The 25,620-nt window shown below is 41.8% G+C and overlaps 1 protein-coding gene across 1 annotated transcript in view; it reads left to right on the forward strand.

Annotated features, from left to right (window-relative positions):
* LOC122801189 (collagen alpha-4(IV) chain-like) overlaps positions 1 to 25,620 on the forward strand; it is a 1,621,248-nt gene that overhangs the window by 1,396,619 nt on the left and 199,009 nt on the right. Inside the window, exons 39-40 of the mRNA XM_044070748.1 lie at positions 7,372 to 7,443; positions 8,165 to 8,293. Coding sequence (XP_043926683.1) covers positions 7,372 to 7,443; positions 8,165 to 8,293 — 201 coding nt within the window. The remainder of the gene's footprint in view (positions 1 to 7,371; positions 7,444 to 8,164; positions 8,294 to 25,620) is intronic.

The raw sequence follows: 25,620 nt of genomic DNA on the forward strand, positions 1-25,620 counted from the left end.
TCTGGTGGTTACCAACTGATGCAACATGTCCCTCTCCAGTATATTCACCTTTATATCATAGGAATTAATCTTCTCCACCATAGCCCTTAAACATCGAGCTAGTTCTGATTCTAATCAGAAAAGCAAATTATTACCAACTGTAATGTATATTGATCCAGCCCTTGATGAAAATTCTGCTATGGTCATTTTCTGCCAGTCGTTCCAGCCATAGTATATAAACTATATATGACACATGTATTCTTAATCATTTTTGTAGTGAGAAATCTATGTTGCATATGCTAAAGTATCAGCATTGATGCTGCCTTAGTATTAATAATCCAAAGTTTTTTTACCATATTATTGCTTGATTTATACCCTTCTGAACAGATTTTCCTACTTCTGTATTTTACTCTTTAAATATACTGATATATAGAAATATCAGTTCTTATAGAGGTATCTTATCAAACATTGTTTGCATTACTTAAGTAATACTGCATCCTCAAATTATGTTAGTATTCCGCTTATTGAGATCAAAGGTATTCTTTTACAGCAGGGAATTTACAGTGGAATCTGAAATTCTGTAACCCAAACTAATTATCTGTTTACAAAAGCAGTACAGGTCATTCATATATGTGGACAGAAATTGTCTTAAAAATGCAACTACTTCCAATGCATATAAATGTTTCATAACCCTGTTTGTCATCAAAGGTGGCATTAGAAATAAATAGCTAAATGTACTGTCACAATTTACTGTCTGTTTGCATCGGTTAAATATGTTCAAATACATTAGAAGACTGAAAAATATTTAATATGCATGTGTGGATGTATTTCATTCTGAAATATTTTATTGTTTCAGGGTACTCTTCTCAACCAAGTATTCAGTAATCATTTTTCTGTACATGTATATATTTTTAATTTATTAATTTAACACAATTACTGACCTATTTAACATAGATCATTTTCTGCCACAGCCCAGCCCACAGGGAGAAGGATAAATAAAATCTGTATGGACATTTTAGAGCAGTCAGTCAATGAGCATGGTTTTCCTAGGTGGAAAGTAACCAAAGTAACCAGCAAAAATCCAAGGAGACACAGGAAAAGCATACAGAAAATGACTGGAGATTAGGACCGAATCCGGGACCCTTGAGATCTGAGGCAGAGAACATAACCACTGAGCTATCATGTTACAAGTACTTATGATGAAAAAGTCTACTGCAGTCATCCAACTTCACTGCATGTTGCATGCAAGAGTTTCTCTAAGTTGCTACTTTTCACGAGTTGCACTTATACACTCATCAGTTTAAAACTCAAATAAATACTTCTATGTACAGTATCATAAGTAATATTATTTTTGCAACATGAAAACTTGCAGTATTCTTTAACTCTAAACTGCATTAAACTTTAGGTGTGTATTATCTCCTCAAGTGTCTTCTTCAGTTCTTTTTTCAGCCTTGTCAAAATGTGCAGCAGAAATTTGCATTAATTAGGGTTTTTTTTCTAAGACAGGTTCCAGCAAAAGAGAGAAAGAATCGGAGTGAGAATGAGAGGGAGTAGCAATGGGAATGAGAGTGGGAGTGAGAATAGGAATGACAGTGAGAGCAAGAATGGGAATGAGAGTGAGAATAGGAATAGGATTGAGAATGGGAATGAGAATGAGAATGGAAATAGGATTGAGAATGAGAATGAGAGTGAGAATGAGAATAAGAGTGAGCATGAGAATAAGAGTGGAAATGGGAATGGGAATGGGAGTGGGAATGGGAATGAGAGTGAGAAAAGTAATGAGAGTGAGAATGAGAATGAGAGTGAGAATGAGAATAAGAGTGAGAATGAAAATAAGAGTGGGAATGGAAATAGGAGTGGGAATGGGAATGGGAGTGAGAATGGGAATGAGAGTGAGAATGGGAATGGGAATAGGAGTGAAAATGGGAATAATAGTGAGAATGGGAATGGAAATAAGAGTGGGAATGGGAGTGAGAATGAGAATGTGAGTGACAATGGGAGTGGGAATGGGAATGAGAGTGAGAGTGAGAGTGGGAATTGGAGTGGCAATGGGAATGAGAGTGATGATGGGAATAGGACAAAGAATTGAATGAGAATGAGAATGGAAATGGGAGTGAGAATTGGAATATGATTGAGAAAGAGAATAAGAGTGCGAAAAAGAATGACAGTGAAAGAAGGAATGAGAGTGAGAATGGGAATAGGAGTGAGAATGGGAATAGGATTGAGAATGGGAATGAGAGTGAGAAAAAAATGAGAGTGAGAATGGGATTGAGAGTAAGAATGGAATGGGGGAATGGGAATGAGAGTGAGAATGGGAATGGTTGTAGGAATGGGAATAAGAGTGTTAATGAGAATTGGAGTGAAAATAGGAATGAGAGTGAGGATGGGAATAAGATTGAGAAGGGAATAAGAATGGAAATGGGAGTGAGAATGGGAATATGATTGAGAAAGAGAATGAGAGTGAGAGAAGGAATGAGAGTGAGAATGGGAATGTGAGTGAAAATGGGAATGGGTGTAGAAATTGGAATGGGAGTGGGAATGGGAATGAGAGTGAGAATGGAAATGGGATTGGGAGTACCTAAATGACATGTTTAAACTAGTTTGGCTTTTAAAATGAATCAAAGGCTGATATTAATTGCAGCAATATTGTCACCATCGTGGAATTTTTTCTAATGTCGTATTACATATTTTTGATGTTGTCATTTCTTGTTAAGAGAGTTTCTTGAAAGTAACACGTAAAAAATATCATCAGAAAGGACAGAGAACAAACTACAGTGGCAAACATTTAATTACAGTAAATGTGTTGAAAACCTAAACTTAGCTAATAGCAAACTTTTCTCCAAGAAGAAGTGGGATGCTGTGGTTACCCTGTAGAAGAACAGAATCTCAACTAATATAAGGTGTCTTTAACAAAATCTGGTTGGTACCAATGTCTGCACTTTATAATGTTAATATTACATTCAATAATAAAGAAGAATTATCAATGTTTTACTACATCCTTCTTTGGAATGATGATGGGGCAATAGTCCTTTCTATCTATGACAGTTCTTTTTCAATAACCACAGTGGTGATAATGGTCAAACATGCATGAGAAATGTGCTATGAAATGTCAGTAGAAATAACTGGCTATGAAGAAAAATAGAATAGATAACTTAGTCCCTTATGCCACCATTTTGATACAGCTTTGTGCCCTCTCATGCCTACAATCCACCAACATTCCTGAAGTTACCATGGCCATTTATTACTCTTTGGATGAGTGTTGATCATGGGATGCTGTCATCCGGACCTTCACCAAGGGCTTTCCATGCCTCAATTTGCACAGTATGCTTGATGTGGGGGTGGCATAAGATACCTGCTCTTAGACATGTATGCTTCCTTTTATGTAACTAACTGAGCTGTAGCATGTGGTTCTACTCCAAACCCTTTCTGCTACTTGCCCGTGGTATCCAGCCTCTGCCAGGTATAAGTAGTACTGTGTATTGTGCTGCTCCCCTTATACCTGAATACATACTCTGACATCAGTCATACCCACCCAAGTAGACTTGACTTCTTCAGTACCCAGCCCACTAGTTGGTCCCAGGTTATTGGGCTCACATTAATGGCTTTGTGTGTGTGTGTGTGTGTGTGTGTGTGTGTGTGTGTGTGTGTGTGTGTGTGTGTGTGTGTGTGTGTGTGTGTGTGTGTGTGTGTGTGTGTGTGTGTGTGTGTGTGTGTGTGTGTGTGTGTGTGTGTGTGTGTGTGTGTGTGTGTGTGTAAAATGTGTTAGGCTGATATCTTGAGCTGGATTAGTTTCTATACCTTCTGACCCCTGACTGCAAGAATAGGCTGAGGCTCCTACTGATCTTATATTAGGTAAGTGGGTAATCAGAAAATCAGTGAGAGAACATGGATATATTTTTCCTTTTCTTTTTGTTTAAGGATAATGTAATGCATGTTATCGGTATGGCTTTTCTATCAAGGATACATAGGTTCATAGGTTGGTACTAGACTAGCGGCCCTAGGGCCTATACAAGCCTAACCATAACAATTCCCTGGCTATTTCTTCCCACAATATTTACTTCCCTGGTCCCCTGTTTAGCAGGGTGACTGATGTGATCCCCAGGGTTAATTTCCTTTCTTCCATCCAATCGTCAAGGTTCCTTTTAAACAGGGCCAAAGAGGCGCTCTGCTTGACATGTATGGGCAGTCTATTCCAGAGTCTGGGGAGTCTCTGGGTCAGAAACCTATCCCTCCAGCATGTTTTGTTTATTGTGATGACAATGTTTAGATCCCTGGAGCGTGTGGCTCTGACAGATTGGGATTTCTTTAAGTGTAACATGTCCAACAGCTCTGGGTTTGACATGGCCTTGTGTGTTAAGCAGAGATCACCTCTGAGTAGACGATATGCGACAGAGTATAGCTGGAGTTTTTTAAGGTGGTCAGCATAGGGCATCTGTTTTAGGCCTGTGATTCTTTTAGTGAGGCATTTCTGTGGCCTTTCCAGTTGTTGCAGATGTCTTGAGAGGTACATACCAAATGGGGCATTGTATTCTATAATGGGTCTAAAGAAGGATGAGTACAGTGGGACAATGACCTCCTTTTTTCTGGATGAAAAGCCCTTAGTGATAAGGTGTGCCACATAGAAGGATTTCCTGACTGTTGTGGCAATGTGGTTATTGAAGGTCAGACCACTGTCCACCTGTGTCCCTAAATCTCTTATCACACTTTCTGTGTTTAGTGTACTGCCACCTATGTGGTAATTCATGGGTACATGTTTTTTTTCCCAAAGGGATAACTATACATTTCTTGGCATTGAGCTTGAGCCCATGGCTCTGGTACCAAGCATCTGTTTCTGTAAGGCCCTTTTGTAGAATATCCACATCATTCAATAATGGCTCCCAGTTTGCAGTCATCTGTGAACTTGTTAGCCAGAGTCCCTTAGTGTTGGCCTGTACTTCAGAGAAGAAGATGCCATGGTAGACCCCAGCCATAAACAAGCTATACAACAAAAGGAGGAGATACTACATGACAGGGCCAAAACCCTAAAAGGGAAGGCATCCCTGATCAGTATTAGCAAGAAACTTCGCTCCACCATAAAAGCCTCAAAGGCAAACTTCGAAAGAAAAATTGCCAAAGACTCCAAAGATAATCACAAGGCATTCTTCAGTTACATCAGGAACCTGGGAGGAAACACCCAGATCTGCTCAGAGCTAGTACAAAACGGCACAAAATACATGGAACCAACTGACATTGCCAACATTCTGGCTGACAGGTTCAGTGCAAACTTTACCCCTTCTTCCCCACAAAAGGGCCTGTATCTATCCTGGATGAATGTAGTCCCCCAGATATCTCAGACACACAGGTAAAAGCAGCCCTCTCCAAAGCTAAAAACACAGTGTCTATGGGACCGGAAGGCATACCGGGATGTGTCCTGCACGAGCTCCAGAAAGAACTAAACCCCCACTTAAATTCACTATTCTAACTCAGCCTTAAAACAAGTTATGTACCCAAGGAATGGCATACAGCAACAGTGATCCTCCACAAGGTTGGCCCCACAACAGATCCTGGGAACTATCACCCCATAAGTCTGACTAGCCTAATTTGCAAGGCGATGGAGCTTATCATTATGGATATCATAAACAAAGACATCGGGAACCTCCAGACACTGGACCTTACCCAGTTTGGTTTTGTTAAAGGCAGATCCTGCCTCCTAAACCTGGTTGACTTTTTTGAAACAGTCACCAAAGCCATAGATGAGGGAAAGGCAGTTCACACTGCCTATCTAGATCTCGCTAAGGCTTTCAACACAATACTTCACTCTGGAATCATAAACAAACTAATCAGCTTAAACATCAACCCATATGTCACAAGATGGGTTGCAAACTGGCTTACGGATAGAATGCATGTGGTCAGGGTTGGATGTGCCATGTCCGACTCTAAACCTGTTACAAGTGGAGTCCCACAGGGCTCAGTCCCAGGCCCCCTCTTCTTCAGTATATACTTCTCTGAAGTACAGGCCAACACAAAAGGACTGTGGCTTACCAAGTTCGCCGATGATTGCAAACTGGAAGCCATAATAGACTCCCCAGCCGACACAAGCATCCTCCAAAAGAGTCTTACGGAGACAGATGCCTGGTGTCAAAGCCATGGCCTCAAACGTAATGCCAAAAAATGCATAGTCATCCCCTTTGGGAAAAACAAGGTGCCCACTAATTACCACATAGGAGGAAACCCACTAAGTGCAGAAGAAGTAATTAGGGATCTTGGGACCCAGGTTGATAGTAACCTCTCCTTTGACAATCACATTGCCAAAATAGTCAGAAAATCCTTCTATATTGCCCATCTTATAACTAAAGGGTTCTCGTCTAGATCTAGAGAGGTCATTGTGCCCCTATACTCATCACTCATCAAACCCATAATTGAGTTACAATGCCCCATTTGGGATGTACCTTACCCGGCACCTGCAGCAGCTGGAGAGACCCCAAAAGTTCCTTACCAAAAGGATCATGGGGCTCAAACAGTTGCCCTATGCAACTAGGCTAAAGAAATTACAGCTCTACTCAGTTGCTTACTTCCTGCTCAGAGGTGACCTCTGCTTGACTTACAAGCCATGTCCAACCCAGAATTAATGGGCATGCTCCACCTTAAAAAAAAAACAAATCCATTAGAACCACACACTCCTCGGACTTAAACCTCAGCACAGCAATAAATAGGACATGCTGGAGGGATAGATTCATATCCCAAAGGCTTCCCACACTCTGGAATAAAATCCCAATTCACATAAGACAAAGCCCCTCGCTGGCCCTCTTCAAGAGAAATCTTGATGAGTGGATGGGAAACCGTAAGTTTGCACCTGAGATCACTCCAGTGGCACTACTGGACAGAGGCTCTAGAAGTTAAATTATAAGGGTGGAGAAAGCCAAACACATTTTGGCTAGGCTTATAAATGCCCTAGGGCAGCTAGCCTAGTATAAACCTATGAACCTATGAAACAAGAGCGGTCCCAGGACTAATCCCTGAGGTACTCCACTTGTCACTTGTCTGGAGCTGGATTTGGAGGCAGCTACTTTTACATATGCAGCTGTACATTAAGTGATAATAATCACAGGTCCTACAGCCTCTAAACTCTGATGGACAAGTGATATCCTCACACTTCTTGTTTCAGGTGGACAATTCTTCAAAGTATAGGGAGTTCCATAAAAAAGTGCTCCAGGCAGCCATCTGGTAGTTATTGTTGTTCTACATGCTGTGATGAGACTGCAACTATGTATTTGTTAGCTACATAACAGTTTGGGAATAAAGGACTAAAATTACGTTAGAACAATAGTGTTAAAGTGGCTTTGTAAAATAATTCACAATTAGTTCATTTTGCAGTTTTTTCCACTTGTAATGACACATACTATCATTTTTCAGGTTTCCCCGGACCACCCGGATTAATTGGGCTGAATGGATTGAAAGGACATAAAGGCATGAAAGGATTCCCAGGTAACAACTAAGAACAAAATCATCATGTTATTATTCACAGGGAAATGAGCCAAACTGATAACATGAAATTAAAGTTTTCAGTTATAATGACTATGTATTGGAAAGGAAGTGGCAGAAAATTAGTCAAAGCATGGTATTTGTCAAATAGGCAAGATTTATTTGTACCTTCCATGTGAGGGCATGCCCCAATACCTCTTAAACTTATGTATACAAAAATAATAATAATAATCATTGCCAGTAGACTCCATATCAGTAGTTATTTTATATGGAATGCAGTGATTGTAGAGTTTAACTTCGCAGAGCTGAGTTCAACAAGTTATAGACTGACAACCAGAGCCTGTCTCTGAGTGTTGTGTGAAAAAGAAAGGCTAAATTACACAACAACACAATAGCAAATCCGGTTCTGAATATACCACAAGCATGCAAAAAATATACCTGATATAATGTACACTTTTTTGGAATTGTGCTACATTTGGAGTTTTGGTACTGTGTGTTGTTTAGAATTTTACCTTTAATGTTTTCAATAGTTTATATTGCCATGCTGTTTTAAAGATTTACAATATCACTTTGTTGCTTGAAATGCTAGAAAATGTTATCAGAATAAGCAGTATAAATACAAAGAACCATCCTCCTTTTCAGTTGTGCAATTCAGCTTTCTTTGAAAACAATTATACTGAAATAAGTTAATAAAGCAGAATATTTTGTATACTTAATGATACAGGTCGTAGTGAAGAAGGACCTGCAGGACAAACTGGCAAACCTGGATCAAAAGGAGAGAGAGGTGAACCAGGCAATCCTGGGCCTATATTGGATGGTCCTCCTGGAGCCAAGGGGCGACAGGGATGGCCAGGTAGGGTGACATACAAGGCAAGTGCAGTTTACATGTAGTCATTATTCCATACTCTTGTTATCTGAAACCGTTTGTAATGATTGTCTTATTGTTTATTTTGCCCTATGAGTAAAGACAGAATCAAACAAATAAGCAAGCAGTCCACGCAGTAAATGGTACAAAAATGAATTCTCAGCTAAGTAGCTGATCTTTCCCCAAACTGAACAGTCTTTGAAATCATTTGAATGTAGTATATTCAAGTAATCAAATTATGTGGCATTTACAACAAATTCCATGAAAATGGAAAACAGTCGTCATGAAGTTAATGCTTCACGTCAAATACATTTTTGACAAAGCCAAAAGTATCATGATGCATTATAACTCTAAAGTCAAACAATACTGTAAAGGACAGTTTCATCTATTCTTATCATAAAGGTACTTTTTATTCCATTTAGTCTAACTTGGAGAATATTACATATTAAGAAAAGGTGTATAAGTATATTTTCTTCTATCTCAACTTTGTACCTTTTTTTATACAGTATCACTCTGCAAAATTTTTTTGTCTCGCATTAATTCATTTTGGCCTTGGCTTTAGTATCTGTTACTTCATACGTATAGTGGAAATCCACAAGTACTAAAGGGTAAATGGTGGCTACACTTGAGGCATTTACAGCCTTAAAAACAAAGTAATTAGGTCAGCGTGAAACTATGTGCAGACTACCTGAAAATACTGCAGAAAAGCCATTTGATACCAAAGCTGGTGACAGAGGGTTACTAAAAGCAAATAATTAGCATTTGTTCTGCAAGATAATCAGTGAGCGTGTTTGCAGTACAGTAAGTAAGAATTCAAAGACAGTTAAGTGGACAGGAGGATTGAAGCCTCAGTGTGACCCAATGATCTAGGATTAATTATTGACTAGAGCACCTGAGAACCTTGTTACAGGAAATAAAAGCTGAGGCTGGCTCACACATCCTTGGGGGTGGAGGTGAAATGGCTCACTGTTTTACTGACACCAGCAAAGTTGTGAAATGTACATACCTGAGAAACAGCATATGCTGTAGCTAAGGTTGAGCACTCATAGAAGAGGGTATACTTAGGAGATAATATAGGACACAGTACTGTAGCTGTGCTTAACATCAGACAAGTGACATGGGATTATGGCATACATGACAATTCTGCCAGGATGACATCCATTCTTTAATGACTCCTAACTCCTGTGGACAGCAGTAGCATAGCTAGGGTGGGGTGAAAGGGGCAACTACCCTAGGCATAAAGTGTTGGGGGAGGGGCATGAACAGCCAATCCCAGTCTCTAATTTAATAACAGCCTTTAAAAGCCAGTATTGCATTTGCGGTCAAACCTGAGCACTATAGCTCTCTACGTGTGGTCTAAACTGTAGCAAGCAGTTTGATAAAGTTTAAAAGTAAAAAAAAAAAAAAATAATCACTTTTTTAACTGAAACCTGAGTGCTGTAGCACTCCATGCAGGCAGGGTATAAACTGTACCAACTGTTTGCTACATTTGTAACAAACAGTTTGCTACACTTTAATAGAAGAATTTTTTTAAGTAAAACATGAGAGCCATAGTGTTCCATGCAGGCAAGATATAAACTGAAGGAACTGTTTGTTACATTTACCCTTCTACCCTTCATGTTGCACCCATGAACTACAACATAGGCGGTAGTATACTTAACACCGAAAGTGTGATAAGAGACCTTGGGACATAGGTGGACAGTAGTCTCTCCTTTGATAATCACATCGCCACAGTAGCCAGGAAATCCTTCTATGTGGCACACCTCATCACAAAAGGTTTCTCATCCAGAAAAAAAGAGGTCATTGTTCCCCTCTACTCATCACTCATTAGACCCATTATAGAGTACAACGCCCCTTTCGGTATGTACCTCACAAGACATCTACAATGACTGGAAAGGCCACAGAAATACCTCACAAAGAGGATTACCAGCCTCAAACAGATGCCCTACTCAGACCGTCTCAAAAAACTCCAGCTTTACTCAATCACATATCGCCTACTCAGAGGTGATCTCTGCCTAACATACAAAGCTATGTCAAACCCAGAGCTGTTGGACATCCTCCACTTAAAGAAGTCCCAATCCCTCCGAGCTACACTCTCTAGGGACCTAAACCTTGTCACCACAATAAACAGAACATGCCGGAAGGATAGATTCCTGTCCCAGAGACTTCCCATACTCTGGAACAAACTACCTATTTATATCAAACAAAGCTCCTCATTAGTACTCTTCAAGAAAAATCTTGATGATTGGATAGGAAATAGGAAATTCACCCCAGGGATCACTTCTGTGGCACTGCTTGACAGTGGCACAGGAAAATAATTTTCTTGGGTGGCAAAAGCCAGGGTACCTTTTTGGCTGGGCTTGTATAGGCCTTAGGGTCGATAGCCTAGTACCTACCTATGAACCTATGAACCTATTTGTAGCAAGCAGTTTGTTACAGTTTATAACAAGAAGATTTTTATTTTTATTTTTATTTTTATTTTTTGTAAAATGGAGGAGAGTCAGGAGTAGAGCACAGAAACAGGAACTGAATGTATAGCAGGAGGGAGGTGTGGCATGTAATGCGTCTGGCTACCTGAATGGTGTGCCAGTAGATGGAATGTCTGTTTTTTTTTTGTTTTTTTTTTTATCATGGATCTGTAACAAACTGATTGCTTAATATAGTACAATACCGGTGCATGGTAGAACAAAACGCAACTAAAAAAAGAATTAAGAGGTTAGACAATTTATTCTGTATCATTCCATCCACCCATCCATCTGCAACCCCTTATTGCCATTTATTCTGTATCATTGTTGCCATGTAAATGGGACATATAAAGTCATATTATACCTCTTACCTTTGTGAAAGTTTGGTACCATCAGACTAGAAGGGGGGCTTAAGATAGTATGGTTGAAGTTGCTTTCATTTCTTTTTGGATAATGAACAGTTTGAATCATATTGTGAAAAGGATTTGTATAGACATGATCCCACAGTGTTATAGTAGTCTGTTACTGGGAGAGATATACTTAGTTACTTGCTGTTTCCCTGTTACTTAAAATGTTGTATGTATGCAGTAGACTGCTAATGCTATCGGCATATATTTCAATCTTTCAAATTGTGTGAGTGGCAAAAAAGGGGAAGGGGAAGATTTTTTTACTTTTCGTTTTTCCAAGTTTTTGTGAATTTTGAGAGCATTTATTACAGCTCGGGGTATGGGAGCAAAACATTAATGCTGCCGCCTCACAGCAAGAGGTTCTCCGGTTCGATTCCCGGCTGGGGTGCCCTCTGTGTGGAGTTTGCATGTTCTCCCTGTGTTCGCGTGGGTTTCCTCCGGGTACTCCGGTTTCCTCCTACATTCTAAAGACATGCTTCTGGAGCGTTTCTCCCTGGGCCTCCGCTGAAAACAGGATCATCTGTGGAACCTAGTCGGACTTTCCCAGTCAACAAATGTTAAATAAATAAAATAAAAATAAAAAATTAAAGTTGAGGGGGTGCAATTTAGATGAAGTCTCTGTGCAAAATGGTTGTGCAATACTGTTGTATAATTGTGCTGTTTTAGATACATTAAGGGTGAAATTTTTAGCCTTGTCAATGTTATATTTACAGTATGACACCTGCAGTGAACACTAGACAGGGAAGGCTCCTGCCTCCCATAATTCCATGGGGAGACCAGGCTTTCACCACTCAGCTAGTCTGGAATGAATGAAAAGAAGTAAAAGCAATTCTTACAGATCATACACTGACTTTACCCACCCAGGCCACTATTTTATGAAATAAGTAGAGCTTGTGTTGTTCATTGGTTATTGTGTAACACACTGAACACCCCAGAATATTTATTTTTGTTACATATGGACATTTGTAAGCAATAATTACCTGCTGTGTCTGCCAGCCTGCTTTGGATAGCTTTATGCACCTGTTTTCCCCTCTCTATCACATGCTGCTGGTATTTTTCAAACCTTGCATACAGCTCCACTGCTTCTAGAAGAGGCTATCAGGGCTGAACCATTTTCTATGATAAGTAATATTTCATGTTTCTTGCTTTTGTTACTCAATCACCTAGATGCAAAAGTGCTCCATTCTACCTCCATCCATCTTATTCACCTGTACACAACCTGCCTGTAAATGAAGTAGACCATTCACACCATCCACATCAATATCATACCATATTTTATCATATTGTATCATATATCATTTTTTTGTCCAGACTTATGTTCCTAGAGCACTGAGCATTCCTCAGCTTCCATGTTTGCAAGTCTCCATTGTAGAATCTTAAGCACCATGGTAACACTGCTCATTGTGGCCTACAGAACTAAACACAGTATGTAGGAAAAGAGCTCAGAAGTGCCTTGTATGAACACAGCATGGAGGACGAGACCTCAGAAGTGCCTTGTATGAACACAGTATGGAGGACGAGACCTCAGAAGTGCCTTGTATGAACACAGTATGGAGGACGAGACCTCAGAAGTGCCTTGTATGAACACAGTATGGAGGTCGAGACCTCAGAAGTGCCTTGTATGAACACAGTATGCATGATGAGACCTCAGAAGTGCCTTGTATGAACATAGTATGGAGGACAAGACCTCAGAAGTGCCTTGTATGAATACAGTATGCAGGAAGAAACATCAGAAGTGCCCAGTTTAATCATAATATGCATGATGAGACCTCAGAAGTGCCATGTATGAATACAGTATGCAGAAGAAACATCAGAAGTGCCCTGTATGACTGGTGGATGGTAAAGGGATTTGTAGAGTCCATAGCTCTGGCAATGCAATAGCAGTTTCCTGGCCATTGCAATCTTATGTTGTGTGTTGTGTAGCATGACATAGTACTACAAAGTAGGACATTTTACCTAACTACAACTGCCATAGCCTTTAGCTGTCTGGCCAATATGTCATTTCTTAATTCTTCCAAATCTGTGAGATATCTTTTATATAAATATGTATAATGGACTGCCACCAAAATTCTGCAAAACCTTACACTAATACTTTATGACTGACCAACTCTCTGTCATTTCTGCAATGTAATAACATTTGTTTTGTAATGATGTTCACTGCTCACTACTGATATTTTTTTCTTAAAGTTGTGATCTCTGTATATACTGTTCTCTTTATTATTAAATATCTGTACAGTGCTTGTTCTTGTAAATTGCATCCTGCTCTGAGACTGCAGTTGGTCAACTTTTAATCAGTGCATTACCCCTATTGACAAATATGGAATTATAGCACACAGATATTTTAATTCCTATGCACATTCTGTGTTTGCATCATTTTTTAATTTATCATTTGTTGACCGGGAAAGTCCGACTAGGTTCCACAGTGCCTGTTTTCAGTGGAGGCCCAGGGAGAAATGCTCCAGATGCATGTCTTTGGAATGTGGGAGGAAACCGGAGTACCCAGAGGAAACCCACGTGAATGCAGGGAGAACATGCAAACTCCACACAGAAGGCACCCCAGCCAAGAATCAAACTGGAGAACCACTTGCTGTGAGGTGACAACGTTAACCACTGCACCACTGCGCCGAATCATCATTCTCTCACTTTCCAAACCTCTGAAATAAACTTCCCCTGCATGTTAAGCTGTGATTCATTACTTTCCCTTCAACATAATCTAGATGATTGGATGAGTACCAATGCATTTACTCTGGGATTGACTGATACGGCTTTCCTGCAGAAAGGAACGCAATATGGAGGACGAGACCTCAGAAGTGCCTTGTATGAACACAATATGGAGGACAAGACCTCAGAAGTGCCTTATATGAACACAGTGTAGAGGACAAGACCTCAGAAGTGCCTTTTATGAACACAGTATGTAGGAAGAGACCTCAGAAGTGCCTTGTATGAACACAGTATGCATGATGAGACCTCAGAAGTGCCTTGTATGAACACAGTATGCATGATGAGACCTCAGAAGTGCCTTGTATGAACATAGTATGGAGGACAAGACCTCAGAAGTGCCTTGTATGAATACAGTATGCAGGAAGAAACATCAGAAGTGCCCAGTTTAATCATAATATGCATGATGAGACCTCAGAAGTGCCATGTATGAATACAGTATGCAGGAAGAAACATCAGAAGTGCCCTGTATGACTGGTGGATGGTAAAGGGATTTGTAGAGTCCATAGCTCTGGCAATGCAATAGCAGTTTCCTGGCCATTGCAATCTTATGTTGTGTGTTGTGTAGCATGACATAGTACTACAAAGTAGGACATTTTACCTAACTACAACTGCCATAGCCTTTAGCTGTCTGGCCAATATGTCATTTCTTAATTCTTCCAAATCTGTGAGATATCTTTTATATAAATATGTATAATGGACTGCCACCAAAATTCTGCAAAACCTTACACTAATACTTTATGACTGACCAACTCTCTGTCATTTCTGCAATGTAATAACATTTGTTTTGTAATGATGTTCACTGCTCACTACTGATATTTTTTTCTTAAAGTTGTGATCTCTGTATATACTGTTCTCTTTATTATTAAATATCTGTACAGTGCTTGTTCTTGTAAATTGCATCCTGCTCTGATACTGCAGTTGGTCAACTTTTAATCAGTGCATTACCCCTATTGACAAATATGGAATTATAGCACACAGATATTTTAATTCCTATGCACATTCCGTGTTTGCATCATTTTTTAATTTATCATTTGTTGACCGGGAAAGTCCGACTAGGTTCCACAGTGCCTGTTTTCAGTGGAGGCCCAGGGAGAAATGCTCCAGATGCATGTCTTTGGAATGTGGGAGGAAACCGGAGTACCCAGAGGAAACCCACGTGAATGCAGGAAGAACATGCAAACTCCACACAGAAGGCACCCCAGCCAAGAATCAAACTGGAGAACCTCTTGCTGTGAGGTGACAACGTTAACCACTGCACCACTGCGCCGAATCATCATTCTCTCACTTTCCAAACCTCTGAAATAAACTTCCCCTGCATGTTAAGCTGTGATTCATTACTTTCCCTTCAACATAATCTAGATGATTGGATGAGTACCAATGCATTTACTCTGGGATTGACTGATACGGCTTTCCTGCAGAAAGGAACTAATATATTCCCCGGGATTCATTAAACTGTTTTTTCCATGCAGTAACAATGTAGCCTCTCCTGCATGGAATATGGCCGCTGAGCGAGTCAGCAAACAGTTGATCTGACGTGCATGAGCCAGCCGACACTGTTCCTGCATAGAAAGCCATGTGGAATGCAAATTACCTCATTTGCTGGTGAAAACCATGCAAATGAGATGAACTAGTGATTCAGGAAGCAGGCAGGCATCCATGCAGGAAAAGTGCTAGTTGCAGAAATGTGTTCAGTTACTAACGATGGAGTGCATGGCAAGGTGTGAAGGGTCATAAAACAAAGTGGCCACAGAATACCTATTAATCTATGACTCTATGAAAACCCCTCGATTCTGCTTGGTACCTAATGTGAGACAGAAAGTTCATAAAAAGAATCCCACAAAAAGACATCTAAAATATTAAATTCTCAGGGAGCTATGAGATAAGAGAATTATCACTGGAATTGTGGTGAGAGAGTGGCTTCAGAAGGCAGTAAGGGATATCATCAGAATTAATGATAGACTCATGGCAGTCAGACTCCAGTGTAATGATAGGGCAGTATTCATAATCTCAGCCTATGCCCCACAGGAGAACTGTGATAGTGAGGAAAAGAGTGCATTCAGACAGCAGTTGCAGGACCTACTAGATAAAGCAGGACAACATGAATTGGTGTTGATAATGGGTGACTTGAATGCACATATCGGGACAGACAAAACAGGCTATGAGGACTGCCTGGGCCCACATGGTTGGGGCAACAGGAATAAAGAAGGAGAAGTCATACTAGACTTCTGTCTGGCAAATAGCTTGATAGTAGCCAACACATAGTTCAGAAAGACAGATAGTCACAAGATCACATACATGAGTAGTCAACATGCAACGCAGGTAGACGTCCTCTTAGTAAAAAGAAGGCACCAGGGTAGAACCCATGATTGCAAAGTCATCCCCAGTGAAACAATCGGCCCACAGCATAAACCACTAGTTTCCACAATCAGCTGCAAGCAGTGGTCAGAGAAGGCTCTAAGGTCAACAGAGACCAGGCTGAAGACCTGGAAGTTGACAGGAGAGAAAGTACAACAGTTCAAGGAATTACTCAGGGCTCTAGCACCCCAAGAAGAGGAGGAAATAGGTAGAGTTGAAGAGGAATGGCAGCGCCTAAAACAGCATGTGTTAGGACTACAGAAAAGATATGTGGCCTAGCCAGGTATGGAAATAAGGTACATAGGGAAAGCTGGTGGTGGAATGCAGAAGTCCAGGAAGTCATCAAAAGAAAGAAGGAGTGCAGGAAGAAGTGGGAGACAGAAAAGACTGACCAGGCTAGGAAGGACTACTGGTTGGCTAACAAAGAAGCTAAGAAAGAAGTTGCAATAGCAAAGAATAGGGCATCAGAGGCACTGTACCATCTTCTGGAAAGTGACTCACTAAGGGGAAAAAAGAAACTATATCAGGGTGCAAGGCAAAGACAGAAAGATAAAGAAGATAGTCAGACACTCTTCATAAGAGATGCCAGCAACAACCTGCTCACCAGTCCACAGGACATCAAAGGCAGATGGAAAGATTATTTCCAGCAGCTTCTGAATGAAGAAAACCCCACAGAAGCTGTACTGCCCCAGACACAGCCTACAATGAGTGAAGAAGAGGAGCCCACCTTAGAAGAAGTAAGAACAGCACTAAGGAAGATGAAGTCAGGGAAAGCAGCAGGCTCAGATTAGGTCACAGCAGATATGATAAAGATGTTGTGTGAGATAGGGGAGAAATGGCTCCTTGGTGTACTAATAACAGCGTGGAGAGAAAAGCATATCCCAGATGACTGGAGAATAAGCATACTCATGGCAGTGTACAAGAATAAAGGGGACAATCACAACTGTGAGCAGTACAGAGGCATCAAACTCCTATCACATTGCATGAAAGTTCTGGAGAGGGTGATTGATAAACAGATACGCAGAGCAGTAGAATGTAAGATGGGAATAGAGATAGAAGGGAAGATAGTGGAACAGGTAAACAGCTTCAAGTATCTAGGAGTAGTTGCGGAGAAGGTAGTCTGAATGAAGAGGTCAAAGCTAGAATTAGAGGGGCTGCAGCCAACTGGCATAGAGTATCAGGTGTAGTCTATGACAGAAGAATACCAAAGAAGCTGAAAAGTAAGGTGTACAAGACAGTGGTTTGACCAGCACTACTGTATGGTACAGAAACCTGATCAGTTAAGGCAGAACAAGTGAAAAAGCTAGAGTGATGGAAATGAAGTGCCTGAGAAAGGTGGTAGGATGCACACTGTGGGAAGTGAGGACATAAGAGCAGAAGCCAAATAGCTCCAATTGCAGGAAACATCAAAGAGAACAGCTTATGGTGGTTTGGGCACATGTGTAGAAAAGCAGAAGCCAATCTGGTGATGAAGATTTGGGACAGACAGGAAGAAGGTAAGAGGAAGTGAGGACATCCAGCAAAGAGGTGGATGGATTGTGTGAAAGAAGATCTATGACAGTCAGGCATGAGTGTCGAAGAAGGCAGGAGTGTGGCACTGAATAGAGAGAGTTGGTGACAGTTACCACGATACCCTGATCCCATGTAGAGAAATGGGAAAAATGGGGCTGCTGCTGCTGATGATGATGATTTCAGATAACAGAATGTTATATAATTTCTACTAACTGTGCAATAAAGATATGAGAAATTAAATATGTAATATAGGTAATATAGGACATTACAGCCTACACATCCTGATATGAAGAACATGCCTCCACACCCCAAATAACCTAAATATACTAACTCCACAGTTATTGTATAATTTAAACAACTTTATTGTATGCCTCAAAAATAGAATGTGACTATATAGGTAGACTAGGAGAAGTGACAAGTCCACCCCCATTTTGTGGGTGCTGGGGAAGCATACTCCCTGTGCACTGCATGTTTTAGTTTGTTAAAATGTTTGATTACTATTTCTTGCATTTTCATTTGTTTAGTTGCATATCATAATAATTTTACATTGCAATAAATTATGCTATTTCAAATAGCTATATTTACAAAATTCTACATTTTGTGTGTGTGTGTGTGTATATATATGTATATATATATATATATGTATATATATATATATATATATATAAATATATATATATATATATATATATATATATATATACACACACACACACACACACACACACACACACACACACACACACACTCACCTCCAGGCTGGTCAAACAGTCAGACACACACAAGACCCTCCAAGTGCTGTCAAACCATGAGATGACCCCTATGCAAAGATTTGGTAGCTACAGACCAACATATTTGACCCAGGACACCGCCCCACATATCTTACCGCCTACAAAGCGTTCTATAGCTATGTCAAGAATCTCTATGGCAACACCCAGATCTGCTCTGAATTACAGCACAACGGCACGAAAATTACAGAACCAACTGATATTGCCAACATCCTGGCAGATAGGTTCAGTGCTAACTTTACCCCCACCCCCACCTCCTAAAGGGGCCCATACCTATACAGGAAGAATGCAGAGTCCCTGTAATCATGACTACGCAGGTAAAAGCTGCACTCTCTAAAGCCAAAAACACAGCATTCATGGGACCGTACAACATCCCAGGCTGCGTTTTACATGAACTTCAGAACTAACTTGCTCCCTACTTAAGCACCATGTTCAATAATAGCCTCGTATCAGGCTTTGTGCCCACTGAAAAGCGCACAGCAACAGTTATCCCACTCCACAAAGGGGGAGCCACCACTGATCCCAGGAGCTATCGACCTATTAGCCTAATGAGCCTGGTCTGCAAGGCCATGGAACGTATCATCATGGAACTCATAAACAAAGACATTGGTAACCTCCAAACTCTGGATCCCACCCAGTTCGGGTTTGTGAAAGGCAGATCATGCCTCCTGAACCTGATCAACTTCTTTGAGGCAGGCACCAAAGCCATAGATGAGGGTAAGGTGGTTCACACAGCCTATCTTGACCTCGCCAAGGCTTTCAGCACCATCCCCCATTCTGGAATTATAGCTAAACTCACTAAACTAGGTATAAATCCCTACGTCACAAGATGGGTTGCCAACTGGCTCACTGACAGAACCCACACTGTAAAAGTTGCAGACTCCAAATCTGACCTCAAAGCAGTGACAAGTGGAGTACCACAGGATTCCATCCTGGGACCTCTCCTGTTTGGTATCTACTTCTATGAAGTACAGGCTAACACAGAAGGCCTCTGGCTAATGAAGTTTGCAGATGACTGCAAACTAGGAGCCATAGTCAAGTCCCCAAATGATGTGGAAATCCTACAGAAGGGACTCACTGAGACAGATGCCTGGTGTCATAGCCATGGCCTCAAGCTCAATGCCAAAAAGTGCAGTGTCATCCCCTTTGGTAAAAACTCTGTACCCATAAACTACCACATAGGCAGCAATCTACTTAACACTGAATGTGTGATAAGAAACCTTGGGACCCAGGTGGACAGTAGTCTCTCCTTTGATAGTCACATCGCCACAGTAGTCAGGAAGTCCTTCTATGTGGCACACCTCATCATAACAGGGTCCTCATCCAGGAAAAAAGAGGTCATTGTTCCCCTCTACTCGAAACTCATTAGACCCATTATAGAGTACAACGCCCCTTTTGGAATGTACCTCACAAAACATCTGCAGCAGCTGGAAAGGCCACAGACGTACCTCAAAAAGAGGATTACTGGTCTCAAACAAATGTCCTACACTGACCGCCTCAAAAAACACCAGCTTTACTCCATAGCATATCGCCTACTCCGAGGTGATCTCTGCCTAACGTATAAAGCTATGTCAAACCCAGAGCTGTTGGACATGCTACACCTAAAGAAATCCCAATTCCTGTGAGCTACATGCTCTAGGGACCTAAACCTTGTCACCACAATAAACAGGGCATGCTGGAGGGATAGATTCCTGTCCCAGTGACTTCCCATACTCTGGAACAGGCTACCCATCTATGTCAAGCAAAGTTCTTCATTAGCACTCTTCAAGAAAAATCTTGATGAGTGTATGGGAAATAGGAAATACACCCCGGGGATCACTTCTGTGTCTCTGCTCGACAGTGGCACAAGAAAATAACTTTCTTGGGTAATGTAAGCCAGAGAATCTTGTTGGCTAGGCTTATGTAGGCCCTTGGTATGATAGCTTAGTACCTACAGATGAGCTTATGAACAAATCTATCTGGAGTCTGCCTGTCACCCTCATCATGCCTGATTTATATTACCCAAATTTGGACTAGAAATCAAACCATGCCGAAACAGAAATGCACAGAGATTCCCCTGTAGTAATTATCACCAAGGTGCTGGACCATTTACACAGCTTCAGCAATCAATTGGTTGTAGGCACACCTCTCAACAGGCTGGATTGTGCAAGAATTCCTAGAATTTGGCCCATAATATTGGTTTGTGCATCATCCATTCTGTACTCCTCTGTTAAATCACTGTGATGCTCTGAGGAGGTATGTCACAAGGTACTAAAACAATACATTACAGTGTCATATGTCATATATGTCAGATGTCTGCTAAAACAAACCTGTAACTCTAGCAACTCCTACATTACTAAGAGAAATAGTCACAATAATCCCTATGTATGGCCCATTTCTCTCCCCATTTTGATAGGCTATCTGCAGATATCCTGTAGCACAAAATCACTGGACTGGAGTACAATAATCTCTGGAATGGAGTCCAACATTTACTATAAAAGGTCATACTGGGCATGCTCATACACTTAGAGAATTGTCAGTAGAATCTAGGAATTAGGCCTTTGCCACCCAGTGCACTTCCCATTGCCCTACCTTAGCAGTCCTGAAAATGTCTGTCACCCTAGAAGTACCTCTTGGCAGCCCTCACCCCTGTAAGCTCTGTGGCATCTGCGATATCTGCATAACACTGTAGTACAAATAACTTGTTAGGTAGGGGTTCTAACCTCAATTCTGGCAAATGTGTGTGTGTAAGTGTGTATATGTGTAGGTTAAAATGTTTTGTGGCCTCCCTCACCCAGTACATCAGCCATTGCCATACTTTACATGGGCTGGTGATGTTCCTCACCTTAGAAGTACCTTTGGACAACTTTCACCCTATAAGCCCTGTGGCACGTGCGATAAATGCATAACACTGTAGTAGCAATAAATAGATAGGTAGGGGCTCTAATCCCAGTCCTGGCAAGTGTGTGTGTGTGTGTGTGTGTGTGTGTGTGTGTGTGTGTGTGTGTGTGTGTGTGTGTGTGTGTAAGAACAGTACCCTGTCTGTGGGGGGTTTGTTGTGTCTGTGTGAGAACCATATCCATTGGGGGGTCGGACTTGCTGATTATTGCTGTTGCCCACCCAGCACATATCCCAGTGTCCACATTACTAAGCCCACAGTTGTCATCCGCTGTAGAGGGAGCTGTAGACACTTTGCAGCCAATCAGCATTGTGCCATGTGCAATAACTATGTGACAGTATGGAGTAGATAAGATAGGCAGCCCATTTAATCCTTGGATACCACTCCCCACTCAGGAATCATACACAAACACACTCAGCTAGGAATCAACCCCTGCATCACTAGGTGGCCTGCAAACCCACTCTCAGATAGAACCCACAGTGTTAAAGAAGCGGACACCATGTCAGACTACTGACCAGTCAGGAGTGGAGTCCCACAGGGTATGGCTCTGGATCCCCTCATGTTCAGGATCCACATTTCTAAGGACCAGCCCAAAACGAAGTCACCCTGGCTGACAATTTCTGCAGATGACTGTAGGGTGGGTGCTATCATTACCCCCCCCCCCCGTGATGCTGACAGCCTTCACAAAGGCCTCTCTGAGACCTATGACTGTTGTCAGAACCCTGGACATTAGTTCAATGCCAGATGATGTTCTGCCATCCCCTTTGGGTACAACATGGTTCCCATAAAGTAATACATCAATGGTAGTCCCTAAACACTGACATTGTTATAAGAGAACTGGGAACACAGGTTGACAGTGAGCTCTCTGTTGACCAACACAGTGTCACTGTCTTCAGAAACTCCATCTATGTGTCACTTCTCCTGACTAAGTGTATTGAATCCAGGAAGTAAAAGGACAGAGTGTCTCCCTATACTCTCCCCTCAGTAGGCCAATCAATGTGTACAATGGCCCATTTGCCATGTACCCCACTGGACACCTGCAACAACAGGAGAGGCTGCACAAGTACCCCTCAAGGAGGATCATAGGTCTTACACACTTGCTCTATATGGACAGACTGCAATAATTCCAACAAATCTTTGTCTCATACTGGCTACTTAGGTGTGATCTCTGCCTGACTTACAAAGCCATGTCTGACCCAACTCTGTCAGGAATGCTACATCTGAAGAAACCAACCTGTCCACACCACATGCCCCAGAGACTTCAACCCCCATCCTCACAATCAACAGGACATGCTGGAGGGACAGGTTCACAACCCAGAGACTGGCCACACTACAGAATAGATGTCACATACATATCAACCAGTGCACATCACTGGCCCTGTTCAGGATAAATCTGGAAGACTGCATGGGCAATAGAACACCCACCATGGGGTTCACTGTAGTGACTATACTCAGTAGACACACTGGGGAGTATCTTCAGGTGGCATATTGCCCGGGTACTTCCATGAGCTAGCCTTGTAAAGTCTCCATGGCCATTTGCCTAATACACACCTATGAAGCTATGAACCTATGGATCTCAGTCAGCAAATGTGTGTGTGTACACTAGTGTGTACAAAAGTTTTTGTGAGTGCGTAAACATGTGGGTGAAAGTAGTTTGAGGCCCGTCTCACCCAGTCCAACTACCATTGCCATACCTTACAAGTGTTGTTGGTGTTATTCACTATATAGGTACCTTGGAACACTCTTCACCCTATAAGCTCTGTGGTGCATATGGTAACTGCCTAACACAATAATACCAATGACTACATAGGTAGGGGTTCTCATCTGAGTCCTGGCAATTGTGTGTGTGTATATGTGTTGGTTACACTATTTTGTGGCCTCTCTCACCCAGTACATCTCCCATTGCCATTTTTTGCAAGGCCTGGTGATGTTGCTCACCTTACATGTACCTTGGGACACTTTTCATCCAGTAAGCTTTATGGCCCATGTGATAAATGCATACCACTGTAGGAGCAATACATAGGTTGATAGGTGTGTGTGTGTGTGTGTGTGTGTGTGTGTGTGTGTGTGTGTGTGTGTGTGTGTGTGTGTGTGTGTGTCTGTGCATGTGGGCGTGTGTGTGTGTGTGTGTGTGTGTGTGTGTGTGTGTGTGTGTGTGTGTGTGTGTGTGTGTGAATGAAATAATAGTATCCTGTGTTTTTGTGAGAACTACATCCATTGGACGGCCATGGTTTAATATTTTATGCCATGGTACTCCCAGTACACAATCCTAGGTCCACTGTATGAGGTCTACTGTTCACATCAACCTTAGTGGTATCTGTAGACACTCTTCAGCCCTATAAGCCCTGTGCAACAGTTTCAAACAGTATGGTATGGATAACAACATAGGTGGGGTTGCTATTGTTAGTGCTGGCAAACGTGTGTGTATGTGTGCATTGGTGTTTATAGCAATTGTTTTGAGTGTGTAGACTTGTATGTGATACTATTTTGAGTACTCTCACACCCAGTACACCCACCATTGCCATACATCACAAGGTATCACAATGGCTGGTTGTAACACTTGTGTGCATGGTCGCATGCATGATCTTAACATGCCTGGGGTACTGGTGAGCCACAACAGGGAAATCCCATACTTACCAGCTTCAGGCTGTTGTCCCACATTACAGACCAGAGGGAGTTATGTAGTTGTGGGGGATAGGTATTGTCGGCAGATTCACGTATGGCATTGGTATAAGATGAACGCTATGTTTCTGCACACGTACAGTACATACTATGATATTACACAATTTGCTATCCTTCACCATAGATGTGCACTGGTGTACATTACTAAATTTCACCCACTAATCCATTTTGCACTGACATATACATCTAGAGACTCTGTAGAAGACAGTTTCACTGCTACCTCATTACATTGAGATGCACTTTGGCCTTACCTGCAGTCTCCTTGCCTGTTGCATGGGTACCACCCACCTCCACGACTGGAGTTTCACATGTTTTATGTTATGTGGGGCTACCCCAAGGTTGGCAAGGAGCTCCTCTGTTGCCATAAGTGGGGCCTGTGTGGCTGGACTCCCACTGGTTGCAGTATGGTCCTTCACTACACCAGCAGCCCTTTGCTGGGCATGACTTATCAGGTCAGTTGCTCTATGCCCGTCCATGGTGGTGCAAGATGTTCATTCTTTTGTACAAGATCATCCCACGGGGCAGTCCGCTGACACAGATTTTGCCACCTACGGACAAAATGAACAGCATAGTGTGCTATCACAGCTTCCATGATGGCTGCTGCCTCCGCAGCAGTGTATGCGTGTTGCCTCTGCATGGCACCTGGAAGACATAAACAGGGAAACACATCACAGGACCACAGACATTGCCCAGAGTTCTTCACAGATCCAGCACATGAATATTGCCTATTGTTAGCCACCAATTACAAACCCATCATACCCCTGTACTTAGCAGCACGGTCTCATGTCCCCCCCCAATGAGGGCCGGTACATTGCATTAACCACCATTCATCATTGACGTTTATGTAGAGGGATGACAGTGGCCATGTTCCTTGCAGATGGGATGTCAATGGTGCTCAGGCTTTGTTTGCATGCAGTGTGTAATGGAGCTTGAAGCATATGCCTGGCTTCATGTCGGATGCAGACATGAATGTTATCAGGCCCCAAGGGGACTTGCTTTTGTTAACTTTAATTAGGCAATTTGCACCTGATCCATGATGATGAGGGGGAGGGGTGAGTGTGCTGTGCATATCCACCTATACTGATGGTGAGCCAGGGAGGTGATGTTTAGCCTAAACCTGTCTGCAGCACATTGGCTGTAGCTATGGTGTGTGTATATGTGGTGTGGTTGACCACCATTATAGGGTGGGTTGGGTTGTTGCCTCTGAGACTGCCGACATATGTGAAGATGGCCTTGTGATTGCCCTTAGTGGATGTGTCCAATTTATACTCATAGTTAGCCTTATAGTAATCCACCTATGACCTAATATGCTCGTTCAGACAAAGATTGACATGCTGCCCAGTTGGTGCATGATCCTACTTTGCCCTGTACAGCTAATATAGCATCCATTCTGTGCTTTGTGCATTGCTGCTGTCAAGCACAGGGGATTACTCTACTTTAGTGGAGACAGGTTTTACAAGTAAGGTATTGCTGAGGCCATACAGCTATATAGGCGGCCATATATTTG

The sequence above is a fragment of the Protopterus annectens genome, chromosome 4.part1 (genome assembly GCF_019279795.1).
Source record: "Protopterus annectens isolate FY-2018-M chromosome 4.part1, PAN1.0, whole genome shotgun sequence".
Lineage (NCBI taxonomy): Eukaryota > Metazoa > Chordata > Ceratodontiformes > Protopteridae > Protopterus > Protopterus annectens.